The 22,853-nt window shown below is 33.7% G+C and overlaps 1 protein-coding gene across 1 annotated transcript in view; it reads right to left on the reverse strand.

The window, feature by feature from the left end:
• The window catches only part of PRKN (parkin RBR E3 ubiquitin protein ligase), a 1,934,491-nt gene that overhangs the window by 1,334,734 nt on the left and 576,904 nt on the right, over positions 1-22,853 (reverse strand). The window contains exon 3 of the mRNA XM_051998070.1: positions 16,943-17,183. Coding sequence (XP_051854030.1) covers positions 16,943-17,183 — 241 coding nt within the window. The remainder of the gene's footprint in view (positions 1-16,942; positions 17,184-22,853) is intronic.

Consider the following 22,853-nt stretch of genomic DNA (forward strand, 5'->3'; position numbering starts at 1 on the left):
CTTTCCCTTCTTTATGATCTCTTTGGGATATAGGCCCAGTAGAAACACTGCTGGATCAAAGGGTACACACAGTTTGATAACTTTTTGAGCATAATTCCAAATTGCTCTCCAGAATGGCTGGATGTGTTCACAATTCCACTAACAATGTATCAGTGTCCCCGTTTTCCCATATCCCCTCCAACATTCCACATTATCTTTCCCTGTCATTCTAGCCTATCTGACAGGTATGTAGTGGTATCTCAGAGTTGTCTTAATTTGCATTGCTCTAATTAATAATGACTTGGAACATCTTTTCATATGGCTAGAAATAGAGAAAAGAAACTTCTAGGTTCAAAGGTGTCAACTTAAATAGGCTCTGGTTTAGAATAAGTTATCCTTGTGGCCTAGAGTAATGAGGCAGGTGGGATGGGAAAGGAGAGCATAGATTCTGCTACTCTCTATCTAGGTAGCAAAAAATGACACAGGCTTGCCATTTTCTTTTTTACTTTTTTTTTTTTTTTAGGCTTGCCATCTTCTTAAAGTTTTGGCTCACAGAAAACTATGTTATTTGGGCAGTTACTTGGTTTAGAGGGGTTAGGTGAGAAGGGGCTAAATAGAGTAAACTCTCATTGTTTGAATAATGCAGTTGATGATGTATTTTAGTTACCTAAGGCTTACTATATATGTAATACAAAGATTATCTATTTTCAATGAAATAATAAAATACACACAGTAAAACTATAGGGAGATAGGAACTATTCCCATGATTTCATGGATATAGAGAACTTCCAGGGAAAAAACTCTTTTTACTAATATAAGATAGCATATTTTCATCTTTTAAACAATGAGAGGTTTAAAAAATTACCTAATCACAAAAAGAAATTGGAACTCACCCCCAACTAGTATACCCTGTTGTCTCTGATTGAAAATCTGCTATATGCAAAGTAATCTTTAATGATTAAAGATTAGAGGGCACTTTGGAATATTGCAGTTACTCATAGTTATTATTCTGAATACCAATGATCATAATGCATAACTATAAATGCTAAAAATATAGACCAAAGATAATTCTTAACTGATCTTATATCATGAAATATTTTAATAAAATGATATTCCCTGGGAGTTTTTAATTAACTACTAATATTAGCTTGTTTAGTGAAAATCCTTGTCATGTAACTCTCAGTTTGTCTTATGAAATGGGCATGGTACTATTTCCTTCTTCCCTCACAGATGCCTTATAAAAATTGATGAGTCATTTGTCTTACTCTGAGGACTTTGTGAATATTATCAAAAAAGCTTCTCAAGATTAAATGTTGCAAGATGTTCCATTTAAAAATTTTTTATCACATTTATTCTGAACAAATTTAGTAAATTCGAGAGATTTTATAAAGAACCAATTAATATTCACTACAAGATTTATAATTATTTATTTAGCTTTTTCCTTCAGAACAAATCAAAAAAGTAAATGTAAATAGCCTAGCTGAATTTCTGGCACACTCCAGAATTAGAATGCTCCAATGATTTCTAAAACAGATTTCTCCAGCAGTAAATATTCTGACTAGCTCAAACTCTTATGTCAAGTGCAAATCTTCCAGTGTTGGCTCATATCCAGTGTCCTCAAAAAAGACTTCAGGGTTCAAAGACTAAAGAATGGAAATGATTTACTTTATTTGCCATTAAGGAAGCCATGAGAGACAAGACTTAGGTGCTACAAGATGCAGGCCTCTCATTACAACAGCATAAAATGAAGTCAGGCTCCATTTATTCTAGTGCTCAATTATCAACCCCCACTCTTTTAATCCCCAAACTGCATTATAGAGGTGACTTCAAGAAAGTGTACATACATCAGAACAATACTTTCAGTCTATAAGTAAACACCAAAGAAAACATCCAAAGCAGCTTTGTCTTTCCATTACTCCTCAACCAAGGTTTTCATTCAAATCAAATCATGTTTAGGTATACAAAGTAAAAACCTCCCAGCTATTACAGTTGGCAAAATGTGAAGGGCCACATGATAGAAAATGTCAAACAAATTTCATTACTGACCATATATGAACCAGGCACAATTTCTGTATTAGTATTTTGTCTCTTATTTTTAAAAAGGGAGTTAAGTTGCAGAAAATACATGCTGCAAATTTATACTTTTCTTATTTAGAAACTGATCATTATTTACATTTTCTAGAACAATGATTTGAAAGTAATTAAAATTTCAGTTTTATTCATTTATTTTACATATATATATATATATTCTAAAATATATGGTTCAGCTTTGAGTCCTCAACCCCTGCCTGGTGTGATTCCTCCTTTTTACAAGACTTATTGTTCATTCTAGTCACTTCCCTTCTTACTGTATGTTCCAACTGTTTTGAGAGAAATGATGATTAATAACTACTGAATGGGGATACCCAGAATGTCCACATTCCACCCCACCCTTCCCCAGGCCCCACCCTTTCCAGAGTCCTGATTTTAAGTTCAGCTTTTATGCTGATCTTGGAGGACATTGCTGATCATAAAATTAGTCTGACCTTGGGGCTGTCTTGTCTCATCCAGCATGGGTGGGACATACATTCTTTGAATAGATAGCCCAAAGGAAGGGGTAGTCTCAGCATATTGAGAATTTCTCTGTCCAATGGTGTCCCTCTGGGCCCTTCATTTTAATATAGCCATCTCCCACTGTTAACGAATCACAATTCATTGTCACTCTTCCAAAAGAACATAGAAGCTCTGAATCCATCCCTATAATTGTGTTTGGTCTAAGGCAGCTAAATAACCATCCATTTATTAAAGACATGTTAACCTTATCAATAAAATGATTAAATTACCCAGAAACTATGTCTCTCAAATTATTTTAATTACCACACCATTCTAAGGATATCAGCCCTCTTCATTTTAGTTCTCTTTCAGGCCATCTCCTCCAGGTTCAAAGTACAATAAGGGTCTACCCTCAATAATTATAGCTCATGAGACACTACCAAGAAAGAGAGCAAGAAAAAGAATAAGCATTTATGTAATGCCTACTATGTGCCAAGCATGTGCTAAAAAGCACTTTACAAAGATGATCAAATTGATTTTCACAAATAATCCTAGAAGGTAGATGCAGAGAGGTAGTTATTCCCATTTTAGAGATGAGAAAATGAGAAAAACAGGTTAATTAACTTGCATAGGGACACACACAGCTAATAAGTGTCTATGTACATACTTGAGCTCATTTCTTCCTGATTCCTGGCTTTGTCAGTCTATGCACTATGCCAACTAACTGCCAGTACATTTACCCTTAAAAGTCAGGCAATAAAAAGAATTAACTCAAATTATAGACATTTATTGAAATGTACAGTATAAACAGTAGTAATAAAATACCCCATCTATTAACCTAGAATGCAAACAGGGATTTCCTGGAAGAAGCTCACAATGGCTCACAAAAGCTGATGGTTAACTTTTCAACGTGAACACTTACACTCGAAAATCAGATTTTGATTTATTGTTGATGGTCTCGGCTTATGACGATGATGGAAAAAATGTTAACAAATAATAATAAATCTAAAATATGTCATATATATAGGTTTTTTTCTTTTTTTATGGTCAAACAACTCATGAATATTTTCATCAAAAATTATGCCCAATGTGAATGGCAAGTAAAGAACACACTGATAGAGAGGTACATATTTGGGTGCATTTGTGGCCAAGAGCAATCATACCCTAACACTGCAAGGTCCTGATGACTTTTATCTTTTCATACCTTACTCATGCTACTTCTCCTAGGAACAGTACACTTGCTTAGCTGGGATCCTGGGTATGTGAATTTCTATATCTCAACTTCAGCTAGGAATTAGCTTTCTTCTTGATTCATACAGCTCAAAACTCCTCAATGCTATTTCAGCTGACTGACTGGGTCTGCTCCTCGGTGCATACCATGTCTTCTCCTAGGTAAGAAGTTTCACCTGGAAGATGCTATCATGGATAACAGAGAGAGAAGAGAGTCATCTGCTTCTCTATCATAGGAGAATGGACAGCTAAATGGTGTAGTGAAATGGTATAGCAACACCTGAATTTAATTCTGGTCTCAGACACTTCGTAGTTTTGTAATACTTGGTAAGTCACTTACTTCTGTCTGCCTCAGTTTTCTCACCAATAAAATGAGGTGAAGGAAATGGCAAACCTCTCCCTTATTGTTGCCAAGAAAACCCCAAATGGGATCACAGAGTTGGACACTACTCAAACAACTGAACGTAGAAGAGCAGTCCTCAATGGCTGGGTTTCCTCTTCCATAGATGGCTTCCTTCTTCATAGAAAAATGCCATTCTTCTTCCTGTTCTCTCTTGCCCCAATTCTCACCTCTACTTGTTGTGATCTTCTTCCCAAATGCAGCCAGGTGATGAAAGTTCAGATCTTTTATTATTTCCAATATAGCCCGGTTAGCTTAGAGGCCTATCTCTCTGCTTGGTTCCAAGAGCTCTCTCCAAATGTCTTTAAATCCAAAGGTCTGGTCCTTCAGCCTTTGCCTCTGCTTTCTTCAGCCTCCAGCCAGCTCCAGCCTTCATGTCATTCCGGTGAAAATCCCGACTTGTAGCTTCTTCTTCTAAAGAACTCTCCGACTGGCCCATTGGCCTATTTATGCTCCGTCCAGAGAGAGGGATTATGGGTAGTTCTACTTAGTACCTTGTTTCAGGTTCTGCCCAAAACATCTTCTTGTAAGATTAGATCAACTCTAATTAGTTAGCAGTTAGTAAGGATTCCAACATCTACTGACTCCTAAGAAAGAGTATGTCTTTCTGTAAGTTTCACATTGCCGAACTTTGGCCAGACAATGGGTTTAGATACCCTCGAATTTCATCAGTTTGAAGAGAAGAAATTCTTTACATCTTGCAAAAGTTAACAAAATGAAAATCCTTTTTAAGATTTCATTACCTCTTTGTCTCTTTTATTTTCTATTTTTTTCTTAAGTTCTGAAAGGAAATCAATTTATTCTGATCACCTACTTCTATACTTACATTCCCTTGAGTCACTAACATGTTAATATGTCTGTCATTTCTCCAACCTTGAAGGCAGATGATACATATTGTTGTTCTCTACAACCATACTATGTTTAATAAAGGTGTTGATTTGCTACAAAATATTAGTTGAATGCTGGGATAATTGGAAATTAGTATGGCAGAAATTAGGCATGGACCCACACTTAACACCATATGCCAAGATAAGATCAAAATGGGTCTATGACCTAGGCATAAAGAACGAGATTATAAATAAATTAGAGGAACATAGGATAGTTTATCTCTCAGACTTGTGGAGGAGAAAGAAATTTGTGACCAAAGATGAACTAGAGACCATTACTGATCACAAAATAGAAAATTTTGATTACATCAAATTAAAAAGCCTTTGTACAAATAAAACTAATGCAAACAAGATTAGAAGGGAAGCAACAAACTGGGAAAACATTTTCACAGTTAAAGGTTCTGATAAAGGCCTCATTTCCAAAATATATAGAGAACTGACTCAAATTTATAAGAAATCAAGCCATTCTCCAATTGATAAATGGTCAAAGGATATGAACAGACAATTTTCAGAGGATGAAATTGAAACTATTACCACTCATATGAAAGAGTGTTCCAAATCATTATTGATCAGAGAAATGCAAATTAAGACAACTCTGAGATACCACTACACACCTATCAGATTGGCTAAGATGACAGGAAAAAATAATGATGAATGTTGGAGGGGATGTGGGAAAACTGGGACACTGATGCATTGTTGGTGGAGTTGTGAACGAATCTAATCATTCTGGAGAGCAATCTGGAATTATGCCCAAAAAATTATCAAATTGTGCATACCCTTTGATCCAGCAGTGTTTCTATTGGGCTTATATCTCAAAGAAATACTAAAGAAGGGAAAGGGACCTGTATGTGCCAAAATGTTTGTAGCAGCCCTGTTTGTAGTGGCTAGAAACTGGAAAATGAATGAATGCCCATCAATTGGAGAATGGCTGGGTAAATTGTGGTATATGAATGTTATGGAATATTATTGTTCTGTAAGAAATGACCAGCAGGATGAATACAGAGAGGACTGGCGAGACTTACATGAACTGATGCTAAGTGAAATGAGCAGAACCAGGAGATCATTATACACTTCGACAACGATATTGTATGAGGACATATTTTGATGGAAGTGGATTTCTTTGACAAAGAGACCTGAGTTTCAATTGATAAATGACGGACAAAAGCAAAGAAAGAACACTGGGAAACGAATGTGAACTATCTGCATTTTTGTTTTTCTTCCCGGGTTATTTATACCTTCTGAATCCAATTCTCCTTATGCAACAAGAGAACTGTTCGGTTCTGCAAACATATATTGTATCTAGGATATACTGCAACATATCCAGCATATAGAGGACTGCTTGCCATCTAGGGGAGGGGGTGGAGGGAGGGAGGGAAAAAAAAAATCGGAACAGAAACGAGTGTCAATATAAAGCAATTATTAAATAAAAAATTAAAAAAAAAAGAGTATTTAAAAAAAATATTAGTTGAAGATGGGTACTTATATTAATATATCATATCAATCTGACTACTTAGCAGTGGTAATAATAATGATAATAATAGCTAATATTTATAAAGCACTTACTATGATATCAGGCATTGTGTTACGTGTTTTATAATCATTAGTGACCAGCATAAGATAAATGCTATATAAATGTTAGCTATCATTAATATTATTTACATCAATTTCACCTATTTGAGAGTTAGGTGTTCTTATTATCCTCATTTTGCAAATGATATTTAAAATTCCTTCTGGTACTGAGATGCTCTGACACATCGGAAGAGATAAGGAATTCTATTCTTTATCACCAATGTCAAAACCAAACTCCCCAGATTTAACCATTCAAGCTTCTCCATTATCTTGCTCCAAACTATTTAACTTTTTCTCCCAGTACTCCTCCTTAAAAAAAACATACACATTTATGAAGTATCTGTTATATTCAGATTACTCTATGAGACTCTTAGAAATGGATCAATTTAAGATAATACTTATTCCATGTCATCATGAAGATAACCCTCTATTAAGTATATAATACTCAAGCCCTGAAAATTATATGTAAAATCATCTCATTTATAAAGATACAAAATCAAGTTACCCATAAGAGGAAGATAGATCAGAAAAGACTTCATGGAGATGTATCAGGTTTATTTTAAAAAACATGAGTAGGATTTCAATAACTAAAAAGTAGGTTAGAGGACATTCCAGGCAAAAGAAAAGTCAGAGCATATTCATAGACTCATAGAATCCTTGACACAGCTGAAAGAGTGTAAGGAATACATTTAGCCAAAGTCTGTAGATGAAGAAAGTACAGGGGGTGGGAAGAAAAAAGGGAAAGACTGAACTGAAGAGGGGCCAGAGCATAGAGGGCACATGTCCTGTTTACTTAGGGGGATTTTGGTGTTAGTGGATTTTTAAGGGGGAAAAAGGTGAAATCTATAAAAGGTAGGTCAGGAATCTTGACTTTGTTTACTGGAAAATTTTCAGGACTTATGAAAAGGAGGTTTCATGAGGTTTCATAGAAGAGGAAGTGGGAAGACACAATAAGCTAAGAGCAGCTTTTTAAAAATACAAAAACATTACTGGAGACGAACCTCATCTTTTTCAACCATTCTGAATCAATCATTGTCTCCACGTACACTTGATATTATCCCAAATCTGTGTCATTTGTAATGCTGTTTCCTGTAACTATAAAATTTTCTCCATCATCTCAATCTTTGGCATCCTAAAAGTCTCAGTTCAAATGCTCCTTCCTTCATGAAATCTCCTGACTACACTTATTTCTCTTACCTGATCTTATTTTGTTGTTATTAAATCATTTGAGCTAGATCCAACTCTTCATGATCCCATCTGGAGTTTTCTTCCCAAAGATAATAAACTTGTTTTGCCATTTCCTTCTTCAGATTAATACATGAGAAAACTAAGCTAAACAGAGTTAAATGACTTGCCAGAGTAACATAACTAATAAATGTCTGAGGCCATATTTGAATTTAGGAAGATGAATGAGTCTTCCTGATTCCATGCCTGGTACTTTATTCATTGTAAAACCTAGCTATCCCATTTGATCTTATAGAACTTTGTAATTTTCTTATGTACCTATATTCCATTGTGGATGTATATGTATATACCTATATTATATTATTCTATTTAGATTAAAAAAAAATACATAAGGATATAGCACATGTCCTAGGTACCTTTGTTCCCCCTTGATGTTCTATACCTATAATTATACAATACAATTAAAGAATGCCTAATCAATGTTTTTAGAAAGAATAAATGAATGAGTCAAGACTCTTAAGTTTCATAAAAAGCATAGATTTGATGATAACCTTTTTTTTCTGAAAAAAAGAAAACTAAAGTCTTAGCCATCTAGTAAAAATTTAATGACTTGGGTAATTACTCTGTTACAAGTCTGCCTCTTCAGAAGTATATGGAAGAGAGTAAATTCATTTAAAAAATAATTTTGAAGAAATTCAGCACTTAGAAATTTACTCATTTTCTTTCTCAAAAGTCATTTGCCCTACTAAAGTAAATTTCAAAACAATTAACATTTGAAATTGTATCCAAATAGGAACCTGGTTCATAGTTCATCGCCTTGTTTCATTTTTATGTTCAGGTAACTGATACTTGGCAAAAATATTTTAAGCCTGTACTGTCTTATGTCCCTAGCAAAAAGTTACTGATGAAACTTATACATTGAGAAACTAATAATCTGTTTACCAAATTCATTATCTGAATACCAATTTAATAATTCTTTAAGAATTATATTTTGTTTTTGATAAATCATTGTGGAATAGTGAATAGATAACTGACACTGGTTCAAGCCAAACTTTTTAAAAGTTTATTTTTAATACACATAAAATATAATACATACAAAAATAATATTTTTAATAATGGGAAAAAAATCAAAACAAAAGAAAAAACATGGGACGGGGGAAAAAACAGAAAAAAGAAGTGCATTCAATCTCTACAGTTTTGTTTTTGTTTTTTTCTAGATGCAGATGGCATTTTCTATCCAAAATCAATTGGGATTGCCCTTGGATGACTGAACCACTAAGAACCAAGTCTTCCATAGGTGATCATTGCACATTCTTGCTGTTATTGTGTACAATGTATTCCTATTTCTGCTTGCTTTACTCAGCATCAGTTCATATAAATCTTTCCAGGCCTTTATAAGATTAACTTGTTTATCATTTTTTACAGAACAATAATATTCCATTACCTTCATATACCACAATTTGTTCAGCCATTCCCCAATTGATGGATAACTACTCATTTTCCATATCTTTGCTACCATAAAAAAGCTGCTTCAAACTTTTTTGCAATGCGGCTCCTTTTCCCCCCTTTATGATTTACTTAGGATGCAGACCAAGTAGCACTGCTGGGTCAAAAGATATGCATCTTGGAATGAGAGAAAGCTGCTTCTGGAAAACCATTATATTTTAGAAAAGAAGAGAACACTACACCACGTTGGGCGCCAAAATGTAGTGTTCTCTTCTTTTCAAAAATATAATGGTTCTCCAGGAGCAGCTTTCTTGGGGAGCTTCTGGAGGCAGCTTTAGGTTCATTTCAAATAAATAATCATTCCAAATGAAGTCAGGAGTTAAAAGTTCAGATCCTTTATTGTCTCTTCCAAAATAGCCCAGTTAGCTTTCCTTGCTTGTGAGAGCTTTTGTTGCTAGTCCTTTGCCTCTGCCAGCTTCAGCCTTCAGCTCTCTCTCTGAATCTCCAGTTCTGAATCTCCCAACTGAATTCTGGCTCTATCAATCTCCCAAACTGACTTAAGTCATTGACTTCTGCTTTCTCCATCTCCCGAAGTCTCCTCCTCTTCCTGGAGGCTTCTAGCTTATATAAGTTCTCTAAAGGTGTGAACTCTAAAGTGTGACCTCTAATGTGTAAACTCTCTTAAAGATGTGAGCTCCAAAGGTGTGAACTAATTACATAAGCATTGTTTCTGTCAATTCCAGTGGGTTATCACCTTGTTTCAAGTTCTGGCCCATAACAATTTGTTGTACTGAATTTTAGAAATGAGTCCTTTATCAGAAATACTGGCCATAAAATTTTCTCCAACTTTGTATTTTACTTTTAAACTTGTTTCTGTTGGTTTTGTTTGTGCAAAAACTTTTTAATTTAGTCTAATCAAAGTTGTCTATTCTGCCTTTCATAATGTTCTCTAGTTCTTCTTTGAACATAAATTTCTTCCTTTTCCAAAGATGCTTGCTCTTCTAATTTACTTATGGTAGTAAATCATATGCCCATTTTGACCTTATTTTGGTATGAAGTATGAAATGTAAGTTTATGTATAGTTTCTGGCAGTTTTTTTGCAGTTTTCCCAATATGTTAAATAGGGAGTACTTATTCCAGAAGCTGGAGTTTGGAGGGTTATCAAAACTAGATTATTGTAAACATTAATTTGTGTTGTTTATCTATGATCTATTGCACTGACCTACCACTTTATTTCTTGGCCAGTACCAAATGTTTTTTGATGACTGCTTGCAATATATTATAATTTTACATCTGGTACTGTTAAGCCACTATCCTTTGTATTTTTTTCTCATTAAATCTCTTGATATTCTTGATCTTTCTTCAAGGTTATACAGGTAGGTGAGATGAGAATTTGATCCTTTCCAGGCCTGTAAGAGATTACATCATTTTGCTTATATCCAAGGCGCTTTTCTCTGGCAACTGCCATAACTGTTTAATGGTATCTCTTTAAGGAAGCCCAAATATAATAGTTATATTTAGTTCAGTCATGGAAAATGAGAAAACAAGAGGTATTTCACTCAATACAATCACTCATACACTTTTCAAAATGAAAAATCATTGGTTTTTTAGATATTACTTTATAATGGGGTCAATTCAACTTCACTTTTCTATTTATAAAACAAATTTAGTACACACGTTAAAAGACATGAAACTTCAAATTCTACATGATGTTCCTTGTTAATAATTTAAATTACCATGGCTGACTCTTGTTACCATTGACAGGGATGGTTTGTAATCTACCCACACGGATGAGATTAGAGAACCACTGAAACATGAAAGTAGCTTTCTTTCATCTATGTTCCATTTTCACTACTTCTAAATGAGTTTATTTCAACAGTCAGTTGACAGATTGTCAAGTAGGATATAGAATATTTTTTCTGCCTTTCAATCTTTGCCTATTTTTATGGTTTATAAAATGTGTGAGTAGGCCACACTCTTTATATGTATGTATCTATTCTGAATGGAGCTAGGTCGTGATTGCTATGAATAAGGAATCCCATGAAATAGATACATTATTTGAATTTGTATTACATAATTCCATTGGGCTGGAGATAATAACAATATTTTACAAAATTATTACTTCTAACAGTATGAATTAAAATATGTGTAATTACCTCAGGTAATTTATTATTCACACTAATTGGGGTTTTAATGTATTCATTTCAAATAAAAGCACATTAATATCATTGATCCAACCAATTCACTCAGGATTATTTTATTTATTCATTAGATGATCATCTGACTTTTTAAAAGTACCATAACTTTAATAAGGCACACATTTTTTGAAGAGAAGGGAATAGAGAGACAGAAAAGAAAAAGAGAAATAATCGCTTAACAGAAATCTTTACAGTTAGATGCATAGCTGTGTTTTAAACTAATTTACTGTTCTTTTGTATTGGGTAAACAAAGCCTATAAACAAACTGACTAAATAGACTATTTGTCAGAGGAGCAAAGTGCAAGATACATGATACAAGATACAATAAATTTGATGAAAATTATAAAGCTATCTGATAAAAATTATGTTAACATTCAATGAAGACAAATTTTTAATCTTATGATCAAGTTATGCAATTCAACAATTCAAAAAAGATGCAGTGTACCTTTTCTAAATATATTGATATAAAAAGAAACACTGTGAGAACTAAGTGTAAACTAATTAATCACCCTATTATCTTCAAACTCCAGCCAGACCTTTATAAGCACTTCCATGTCTCCTTCAGAGCTTCACAACTAAAGAGGGATATGGGGAATTTAAGAATTGTTCAGAGGAAAGAGCCAAAGGTAAGTCTTATGTACTGAAGATGAAAGAAAAGGCAGGTAACCAAGGATGAATACAAAAGCAGAACACGGGCATATAAGAATGTCAGGAATGCTAAAACAGAATGAACTGAGGTTGGCAAGGAAAGTTAAAAACAACTAAAAGGGTCTTCTTTGTTATCGATTTAAAGTAAAGAGGAGGTTCAAAGAAGGAAAAGGAACTCTGCTGAGAGTAAATGAAACCATTATTACTGATGAGGGAGAGACAGAAGACAAAGTTGTTTACCAGTTATTTTATTTCTGTTTTCTATGCAAATGAGGATGTTCTTTGGACTGGAAAGGGCAAAATAAAAACACATCTAATAAATAATGGATACTGAAAACAGGGAGGAAAACAAGGAGATAACAAATAACATCTCTTGATGAGCTAAGTTGACCAGGTGTGGGATGAATTATATTTCAGAGTAATGACATAACTGCTGAGTATAATTGCTGAGCCACTCACAGTGATCTTTGGAACTATGTAGAATGAAATGTATTTCTAAACATGACCAGTTTGGGACTTTGTTTTGCATGGCTTTTTTGTATTGGTTTCAAAGTTTTAGTTTCTTTTTTCCTTTTTTTTTTTTTTTTTTTTTTTTTGGTAAGAGCAGGAGTAGAAAGGAAACAAAAAAATGCCTATAGAAAGAATATATGTGTGTGTGTGAGAGAGAGAGAAAGAGAGAGACAGAAAAAGAGAGAGAGAGAAAACCACCCAAAACCTGAAGAAAAGTCAAAGCTAACAATTGGTGGACAAGAAAGGAAAGATTAGAGAGAACAGAAGAAGAGTTAGGTTAGAGAAGATTAAATGTTTAAATTTTTTTAAGGAAAAAAAAAAAGAGAAGTCTATAAACTATAGATCAATGAGCTTGATACTGGAAATATTCCAGGACTTATTATTAAAAGGATGGTTAATGAGCTGAAAAGAAAAGAAGTGGTAGGCACAATAGGACTTGCTCAAATAAAAAAGATTATAAGACTAACCTCATGTACTTTTTTTTGACAGTCTGGCATGTAAAGAATATGTTGTTGGGGTTTAATTAGATTTTGATAAAGCTTTTGACAGACTTTCCTATACTCCTCTCTTGGTCAAGATAGAGAAATTTTGCTTCTCCCAGAGATGAATTATGGCGTCTATACTTGCAATTTATTTTCATTGTTCAGAAGTTCTAGGAGGTTTTCTTGTAATATTTCTTGCAATATGATGTCTAGAGTATTGGTTTGTTGCTGTTGTTATTATTGTTGTTGTTGACTTGTGATGTTCTCCTGGGAGACCTTTAATTCTTACCTTGTCACTGAGATCAAAATGCCTTGCTTATATAAAGTTCATTTTCAAAAAATGTTACTGCTTTTTGTTTTTTCTTCTCTCATTTATCTTTTTCTGTTTTTGCATTTGCAATCAGTAATTCTCTCGTGTTTCTTTCATAAAACTTGCCTCTGTGGCCTCAAATGTTCATCTATTCTGCCAATTAGTTCTCCTCTACGGGGCATAAATTCTACTTTTGTAATCTCTATTTCTCTTTAAATCATTTAAGAACTTTTTTCTGTGCTTCCATGCTTTCTTGGGGATCCATAAAGGTTCTCTCCTTCATCAGGTGTTGATTCATTTTCCTTTTTCTTGCAATATTTATTCATGGATGTCTGGACTCATTTATTTGATCTAGAAACTAAATTCCCTTCTGTTAATAATATCTTCCCCTGTTAATGTATCTGATTATGGTCAAGGCCTTTAACTAAATTTTCATGCTTTTGAAATATTTGGTAATTTCAGTCTTTTTTTCCATATATTCCTCTTTTGCTCACTTTCTGTCTCCTCCTCTGTTGATTGTAGTTTCTCTTGAGGCTGGACTTCAAAGCTGTCTCAATCTTTTTCTATGTCAAATAATTCATGTTTAACCAACTGTAGTCTCTGCCTCAAATTATTCATTGTGATAATGTAACGTATTTGTAGACTTAAAGTGCTGTATAAATGTCAAATATTATTATAATATTTATTAGAATATATGGCACACAGTATATGTACAATAAATGGATTAATGAATGGATTTATTACAATCTCGATTGAAGGACTGTCAATCACAGATTTTCAGTGAATTGTATTTTTATTTCCCAGCCCTATCTACTATATACATATATTCAAAGGAATTTATATATATGTATATGTGCAGTTATATAAATATATTTACTATATATACATACATACACTGCATGTGTTTTAACAATTGATAGGAAAGCACTCTCACTTAAATGAGCAATTAGTTATTATCAAAGAATCAAACAGGATTATTTTGCTAATGATTATTACCTATTTATTATAGACTTTGACCCATATTTGGTGTTTGGGACATATTTCAATAAATGATTGAGCTGTGATTTTAATATCAATTCTGGTTAGTGATCACAAATCAGGATTGATCCTTGCTTTACATTTTCACCTAATAATAATAAAGAAAAAGTGGGGGGAAATACTGCCAAGTGAATGTATTTTTTTAGATTTAAAAAAAAAAATCACATTGAGGTTCAATCTGAATATTCTATACACTATTGGAAATGCTTTTTGAATCTCAGGAGAGAAAATCCATGTAACAAATTAACTTATCCACAGCTTGAAATGGTTTCATGATACTCCTGGTTTGTTTTGCTTACTTTTCTGAATTTAATAACTACAACCATTATTCTGGGCTGTTTAAAAGAATTGGAAATTCTAGCCTACTACAATATAACATCCTAAGAATGAGCTAGATGAACCGTAATTATTTTTCTTTTTCTTTTTAGAAGTATTTTGTTAGAAAGAGGAATAGAAGACTTTTAATTGTTCAAACTTTGTAAAAGTACAAGTGGGATAAATTTCCTGGAGATAAGTTTGGAGACATATTTTGAATGAGAAACGAAAATTTTTAATGTAAAGTCAAGTTCTCTCTCTTTGACCCCTACTAGATACTCTTGATTCCATTCTATTTCATCTTCTCTTCTATTATCCCCACTTCTGCACTAATTTTTAATCTCTGTTTATCAGCTACTTCTCAAATACACCCATTTCTCCTTTATCCTAAAGAAACAAAAACAAAACCACCTCCTCACTTGGACCCAGTCATATCCACTAGCTATCATGGTATAACTCTCTTTCCTTTATGGAAAAACTCTTCGAGAGAGCCTTCTACAACATTAACTCCACTTTCAGTCCTCTCATTTTCTACTAAATTCTCTGTAGTTTAACTTCTGACTTCAACATTCAACTGAAAATTTCTCCCTTCAAAGTTATCAATTATCTCTTCATTGAAAAATCTAATAACCTTGTTTCAATCCTCACCCTCCTTGACCTCTCTGCAGCCTTTGATTACTAATCAATCATCTTTCCTTCCAAACATTCTTCTCCAGGTTTTCATGACATCATTCCTTCCTGGTTTTCCTCCTACCTATCTGGCCACACCTTCTCAGTTTCCTTTGCTGGATTTTCCTACAGGCCAAACTTGTTAATGGTGGTATCTCCTAAGAATCTTCCCTCCGAAGGCCCTTTTTTTTCCTCCTCCTTAGTGATCTCCCTAACTTCCATTACATGCAGATGATTCTCAATCCCCTCCCTCTTCCAGATTTTTCTAACACTCTCAAGGGCACCATCATCTTCCCATTCACCTGGACCACTGTCCTGCTGACATTATTAATACTATTCGCACACAGCACAGCTCACACTTGCTTCATATATTCAACCTGTTGCCAAGACTTCTCTTTTCTATTTTTAAATTCTCTGTTCAATAAGTTTATTTTTCTCCACTAATGCAAGTGTCACCCTGTTGCAAACTCATGTTCAGACATATTGTATAAAGTCTTATCTTTAATACCCTTGCCTGATGTCTTTCCCCCAGTTAAATACATTCTCCATTGGGCTGCCAAATGGATCACTATGACTCACAAGTCTGACCATGTCAACTGCTAACCTCACTCAACAAACTGCAATAACTTCCAATTACTGCCGAAATAAAATATAAAATTTCATTTGGCTTTTAAAACTTCTCACAACCTGGCTCCTTCAAGTACAATTAATGAGCATTTATTAAGACTTTTATGGGACTTTATGGGACTACTTTTTCAATCTTTTTTACATTTTAATACCTTTTATGCATCCTATGATCTAGATTAACTCATCTTCTTGCTGTTTTTTGAGCAAGATAGTTTTCACCTTCCTGTCTTTTATAGCCAATTGATTAATAATAAATATTAAGCACCTACTATATGCCTGGCACTCTGCTCAGTTCTAAGGATACATATACAAAAACAATTAATAATCTTTGCCTACAAGTAGCTAATAATCTAATGAAAGAAGACAATACACAAAAGAAAGCTGAAAAGGATGAAAGGGAGAGAGGGTATTTGTTATAGAGTTTGGTAGTAAAGTCAAATTTGTATAATCTAGTGGGAAATAAAATGATGACTGCCCCAGCAGGCATCTTTAAATAGAGACTTTAAGAGGAGTTCTTTGCTTTTTACCTCTAGTCCTCCAGTCATTGAGATAGAGGATAGATGAATTGTAAATACCAAATTTGCTATCATTTCAAAGAATAAAGGGTTTCTGCTGATATTTGAATTCCTAGCCTTAACACAGTACCTGGTATATAATTAAGCATTTAATAAGTTCTGCATAGAATACTCAGAATTTCAAGGATGCCATATGAATTCAACTGGGGCTGTCCCAGTCAATGGTTTCTACCAGATAAATATGTCTTCCAAAAAATCCCTGCCTATTCAAGGAATCCTCCCTAAAATATGTCATGTTCTTTATCTGCCCTTACTTGGAACATTCTGTACACGTATCTTTAAAAAGGAAAAGGAAATACATTGTTATCTTCCATATTTAAGTACATAGGCACAGGAAATTACCTGAATCTCCAGCTTTATGAGATGAGTCTTTGTCCTCATTATCCAGAATTACAGCTAGACCTATGGAGTAAGCAGGAAGGATGCTGCTACTGAGGTCCACTCTGGTTAAGCTCTCAGGTTCTCTACCTGGCCCCTTTCTAGAGGGTCCAGGATTGTTCTGGTCAGTCTCATAGCCTTTCTGGCTATTTCTCTGGACCCGTTGTATAACATGAACCATGCTCTGCTGCTCCAGGTCACAGTTCTGTAGACGGAATAATACATACATATCAAAATTTTAAATTCCCAATAAAAACAAAATGTTGTGCTTGTCCTTATCTCTAAAATCTATTGAACATTTTGGTTTGTTGTATGTATAATTTCTATATACACTAATGGAACTTAAAGGAAAATGACAAATACAAATTACTAAAATTAGGATTACTTAGCCTTGAAATGGGTCATAGCATTTACATATTGAGTGTGTTTGACAAGCAGTGTTGGATTGGGGCCAGAGGCTCCAAATTGAAATTTGGGGATAAGTGGAACAGCAAAAAACAGTAAGATACTTCATTTTTTATAAAGCCCATGACTTCCATTGATAAAAAATAATATGCCACACAGTCATAGAATGAAAAAAATAAAAAGAGAAATGTCACTTTCCTAGAAATCAATTTTACTCCACAAAGATATTTCGCTTCCATGATTACTAATTAAGTTTAGATTTTGGCAGGTAATCCTAGATTTGATTATCATTTTCTTTTAGAAAAGTACAGTAATTCAGATAGTCCCATTTACATGAAATAGCTATACACAAATGGTTTCTCTCAATGAATTTCTCTTGAAACATTTTGTTGAACGAATACAGAAAATAACTAAAGATAACGTCTTACTTTCCTTAAAAACTGTTGTTGGAACTTATTTTAAAATTCTAGCATCTTTGTATATTAATGTCTATGAATGTGAGAATTTTAAAAAATTGAATAATGTAGTGAAAAAAGAGAGTTGACTGGTACAATATTTCCACAAGCTAGGATTAGATTTTCCATAAGACATGAAAACACCATTATATCTGGTTTCCCATCCTGTACCTGAAGAACAGGTAGTCTGTTCCATAGAGTGAAGTTTTCATAAGCAATGGAGAATGTTTCTCTGGACCAAGAGGAGCATAAATTTCTTATTCTACACTCACACATTTGGAAGAAGTACAGGAAAGGGTAGAACATTAAGGAACTCTAGCTAGTGATTATGGCAATATGTGTTACTTGATTAACCAGGTTTTCTTTGAAATGAAAATCAGTACTGAGAAAAATTTGTCCTTGGATGACATAGGGCAAATGGCAAGCTTAAAAAAAAAATACAGGTATAGAACACTCAGGCACACACATATATATATAAAATGACAAGAAATTACACATACACACACTGTACTGAAGCAGCAAGAGGTCTAAGTAATTCTGCAAAGCTTTCTATGAGATATGGAAATCTGAAGAATATGAGAAACAGAATATAGCTCTGGTTGTCTTGGCAAAGCTTGAAGTATATAATGGAATACTCTGGAACATATTTCAATATGTAGGGTAATACTTGAGGAATTTTTTCCCCTAAAACACAGTTTTTATGACTTTTGGACCATTAGTTTCTTGATTTGGAGATCCTAGAAGCCAGCTCACAACTCCTGGACTTACCATTTCACAAGACAGTGAGTGACTACAGTCAGAACAAATCCAATGGATAACAGGATGGGTACAGATTTGATATGGTGTAGTCACTTCAAAACCCAGACCAGAGAAAATGTGCTCATTAATCCTGAGGTATTTGAAAGTAAAACCTTTTTCCAACTGCCACTAACAAATGCTGAATGGCTAGAAACACTCACTAGAGAGTCTTTCCTGATAGTAAGCTTTTACAATTGAAGAAAAATAAATAGGAAGATTTGACAGAGATTAACACTGGACTCTGAATGAAAATCTGCATAATGTAATTACATTGTAAAGGATGTATGTTTCCACTCTATACAAATAGTTGCCCAATTTGCTGATAGGATATCAACTGAAAAAACCATACCATACCTTCATTTCTTCATTATTTATCAAGTGACTATGCTGTGCCAGGTCCTGTGCTATATGGGATCTAACGACAGCAATGGAATTATTCCTGCCTTTATGGGACTTATATTCTATTGAATGAAAAAGAAAAATTATACTTACTTATAAAGATTAATTAAGTGCAAAAAAATGCAAAGTAATTTCAGAAGAGGGTAATAGGAACTGAGAGGCTGAAGATAGCTCTCATATAGGTGAGGGCATCTGAGATGAGCTTGAAGGAAACTGGAAATTCTAATAGGCAGAGATAAAGATGGAATTATAAATAGTAACAGCAATATTATATGATGATAAATTCTGATAGACATGGCTCTTTTCAACAATAATATGAGTAGGCCAGTTCCAATGATCTTGTGATGAAGAGAGCCATCTACATCCAGAGAGAGAACTGGGGGAACTGAGTGTGGACCACAACATAACATTCTTACTTTTTTTTGTTGTTTGCTTGCATTTTGTTTTCTTTCTCTTTTTTTTCCCATTTTTGATCTGATTTTTCTTGTGCAGCAAGATAATTGTATAAATATGTGTACATGTATTGGATTTAACATCTATTTTTAACATGTATAACATATACTGGATTACTTGCCATCTGGGGAGGGGAAGGAGAGGGAAATTTGGAATACAAGATTTAGCAAGGGTCAATGGTGAAAAATTATTCATGCATAGGTTTGAAAATAAAAAGCTTTAATAAAAGAGAGAGAGAGAGAACATTCTGGGCAAAGAAGACAAATTATGCAATAGTAGAGAGATAGGAAATGAAATGATTTATATAGGCAACAAAAAGTCATCCATTTTGACCCAAAAAATACAGTGTATGAAAAGATATTTATATAGGATATGAAAACAATGTGTCATTTTGTCAAGTGTCCATTAATTCAAGTGATTGGAATAGACCAAACAGAAAGCCAACACTGTGTTTTGTATCCTCTGATGCCAAATTCAGATTTATTTGTGATTTTGTGGCCTATAACGTGGAGACTCTCCACTTCAAAATACTAAGTAACTTTGATAGTCAATCTTCCAGTCAACAGAATTTTCTGCTCTGCTAGATGCTTCTTCTCATTAGTTTCCTGGAATATCAGGAAGCTGACTCAATCTTGCTCTCTTCACCATGTTTTCTGCCATTGTTTTGGTGCCTTTCCATAGAATTTGGGATTGTTGAGGACGAACTGTTTTATCAGCAGTCATACTGACTTTTGTCTTGCCAAAGTGGCTTTGTCTGAGCCACTGAGAACTCAGAAAGAGGGAGGGAGGTGATGACTCCACAAAAATGCCTGACTTACAGAGTTGTGAAGTTGTGAAGTCATCAGTCTCCCTCTCATTCAATTCATGTACAAGTCAAGATTTTTCTCCATAATGCCCTTATATAGTAATGCTTCTAATTTTAAAGTAATGAAACATTCATATAGTCAATAATCCCATGTGAGTGACATCAATATCCATAGCTGAGAAACCTGTAAATAATAGAAGTAAAACTCTTCCTCCAAATTTTGAAACTTGGAAAATTTGCTATTAGATTTAATGGATAGCTAAAATGAGAAAGACCATCCAAATTTTATCCAATCACCTAATTGTTCTATGACCAATGGAGAAAAAGCCTGACTGGCTTTTAAGCAAACTGTCCCACTTCTGTTTTTAATGATAATTCCAATCCCTATTACATTTTATTTTTATGTAGGAAAAGACATTTTCAAAATGATTGCAGAACCATTTTGATTATTTTTTCTATCAATCTGTTAGCTTTCTATTTTGTTCTAGTCTTATCCCCATATTTGAAAATTACTTCAATGCAAAACTGTTGTATATCTCATTTTGTACCAAATTTTAAAGCACAAAAATTCTTCTTCTTAGTTGAATTTTTAATAACATGTACTTCTTCCTACTATAGCAATAATTCAGTCAGTAGACAACTTCTAGATAAAAGGAGACTTTCCAACTCAATATTATAAACAGGATATTCATAGGCTTTCAATTTAAAAAAAAATGTTGAAATTAAAAAGCTGCTTTATACTTTTTAACTATATTATATAGTTTAATGGGGAAGGTCATTTAAAGGAATGCCTTTTACAAGGATTTTAACAGCTTAGATCACTTCATTAAGTGAAAATTTAGCATACATACTACTTAATGCTTACTCTGAAAAGAACCACTAATAAACAGAAAAATTGCAAACCTGCCAGATTTTTAACAATGTTTTTCCCTCCTCCTAAACCAAAGGAGTTTGCAATCACTTACTTAGGAATCCATTTAAGGTGAACTTTTTTGTTAATCTAAAAGCTAAGAAATAATTGCAGCTACTAATAAGGTACTATAATTAAAAACAAAATATGCTTGAAGATGTGTATTTTTCCACCCAAATGTAAGCCTCAGACAGAGTAAAAGAAACACCCTTTTTCTCAAACTTGTATTTATAGACTTGTTTCATACTCTAAATATCAATGATAGATACATGTCAACCCATCTTAAAGTATGAAAAACGAGGGAAAAAACCCTCCAGATACATCCAGGTGATTAAAAAAAAGGATTAAAGAAAAGTTATGGACATTTTGTGATTTACAACATGAGCTCATTTCATTTTTTAAAATTACATTTCACTATATTCATTTTGTCAATTAATGAGAGATGTGAAGAAGAAAAAAGAAAAAAAAAACAAACTCAGTAAGCATGGAAATACAAATACAGTTAATTGTCAATTATCCACAGACTAAATATTCAGCTTTTGCTTTCTTCATGCTCTAGGTTTTTCTTCTTTGGCCTCCTATTACCTATCTTTTAGCCATTTCACTGCTTATTAGCACTTGCTAGCAGCTCCAGTAAGACACTCCTTAGCAGAGGACAGAGCCTTCCTAGAGGACTGGCATTTAATTTATCCATATAATATTTTCTCTCCTCACATTCCCATCACAAAAAAATACTAGACAATTAACTCTTCTCCCATTAAAATTACTTTGAGCATTTCTTCACTTTCGAATTTTTATATGAAATTCTAAACACAAATATTCATAATAATAATTTCATTAAGTAGCAATAAATAAGAAAGTGTGAATATGCCATTTCTTTTCTCCGTGTAATTCAGTGTATTTTAAATGTTAGCCTTCATGAGAATTATATTAACTATCATCGTTATTTAGAGATAAGCCTTTGGTTTTTAATTAGTTCCAGGTTTCAACTCCTTCCCTTCCTAAAAGTTCACCCTCTATCAATGGCCTTCATTTACATATAGAACCAGCCGGGGGCAATTTCTGAGTTAGGAAAAGCTTTTCAGTGCCCCACCTCTGTTCTCGACTTCCCAAGATGAGATAACTGCATAAAGTTCTACCCATCCCAGGCAGTGTTTTTCTGTCTCTTCATCTCTTTCTTTGCCTCTTTTCTCTGCTTCCTTCTGCTTTTGTTCCCCAATGTTCTCTTTCCTAAGCTATTTAACTTATAAATATGAGGAAACTGATATGATAAATTAATCCATATCAAAATATAAATGGATGAAGAGAGTTTAATTGTTAACTTTCTCAGGACTTAAAGAAAAAGGATGTGTTAAAGAAAGGGATGTGTATTAACCTAAAGACATTTATATTTCATTATAGAATTTGTTAGTAGATACATAAAGTAGAATAGTGGGGAAAAGGAGTTCTGCTTTCTTTCAAATCTTTGCTGTTTTGCAAAAATGTCAGTCCTGATTGCTGAATTCCATACCAAAACCCATTCCTTTTCTTTTTGATGATAATGATTTTTTTTTATCTGCCTCATCTGATTAGTCCATTTCTCTATAACTGAGGTTCGTGAACAGTTTTTCTGTATTGGATTCCCTTGCCAATGTAATTGGACCTATGGGA

This window comes from Antechinus flavipes, chromosome 4 (genome assembly GCF_016432865.1).
Source record: "Antechinus flavipes isolate AdamAnt ecotype Samford, QLD, Australia chromosome 4, AdamAnt_v2, whole genome shotgun sequence".
NCBI lineage: Eukaryota > Metazoa > Chordata > Mammalia > Dasyuromorphia > Dasyuridae > Antechinus > Antechinus flavipes.